Genomic DNA, 335 nt, shown 5'->3' with positions numbered 1-335 from the left:
GTGCGCCGTGACCCGCGACAGCCTGAGCAACGCCACGCCGTGCGCCGTGCTGCGGCCCTCGTGAGTCGCCAAGGGGACCGGCCGGGGACCTGCTGGACGCGGCGGGCGCAGGTGTGGCCCACTGTCTGGGGCGGGGCCCCTGATCCACACCCCCCACCCTCACCTTCACCGCAGTGGGGCTGTGGTCACCCTGGAGTGCGTGGAGAAGCTGATTCGCAAGGACATGGTGGACCCGGTGACCGGGGAGAAGCTCACGGACCGTGACATCATCGTGCTGCAGCGGGTGAGTGGCGCCCCCTGGCCTTCCGGTAACCCTGCCCTCCTCCTAGAGGCCC

General features: G+C 70.7%; 1 protein-coding gene across 1 annotated transcript in view; it reads left to right on the top strand.

Moving 5' to 3' along the window:
- NOSIP (nitric oxide synthase interacting protein) overlaps nucleotides 1-335 on the top strand; it is a 12116-nt gene that overhangs the window by 10732 nt on the left and 1049 nt on the right. Inside the window, exons 6-7 of the mRNA XM_010849709.1 lie at nucleotides 3-60; nucleotides 175-283. Of these exons, the coding sequence (XP_010848011.1) occupies nucleotides 3-60; nucleotides 175-283 (167 nt within the window). The remainder of the gene's footprint in view (nucleotides 1-2; nucleotides 61-174; nucleotides 284-335) is intronic.

The sequence above is a fragment of the Bison bison genome, unplaced genomic scaffold (genome assembly GCF_000754665.1).
Source record: "Bison bison bison isolate TAMUID 2011002044 unplaced genomic scaffold, Bison_UMD1.0 scf7180017864285, whole genome shotgun sequence".
NCBI classification, from domain to species: domain Eukaryota; kingdom Metazoa; phylum Chordata; class Mammalia; order Artiodactyla; family Bovidae; genus Bison; species Bison bison.
Note: the sequence above shows the minus strand (reverse complement) of the source record. Positions and strands in the feature narration are given on the sequence as shown.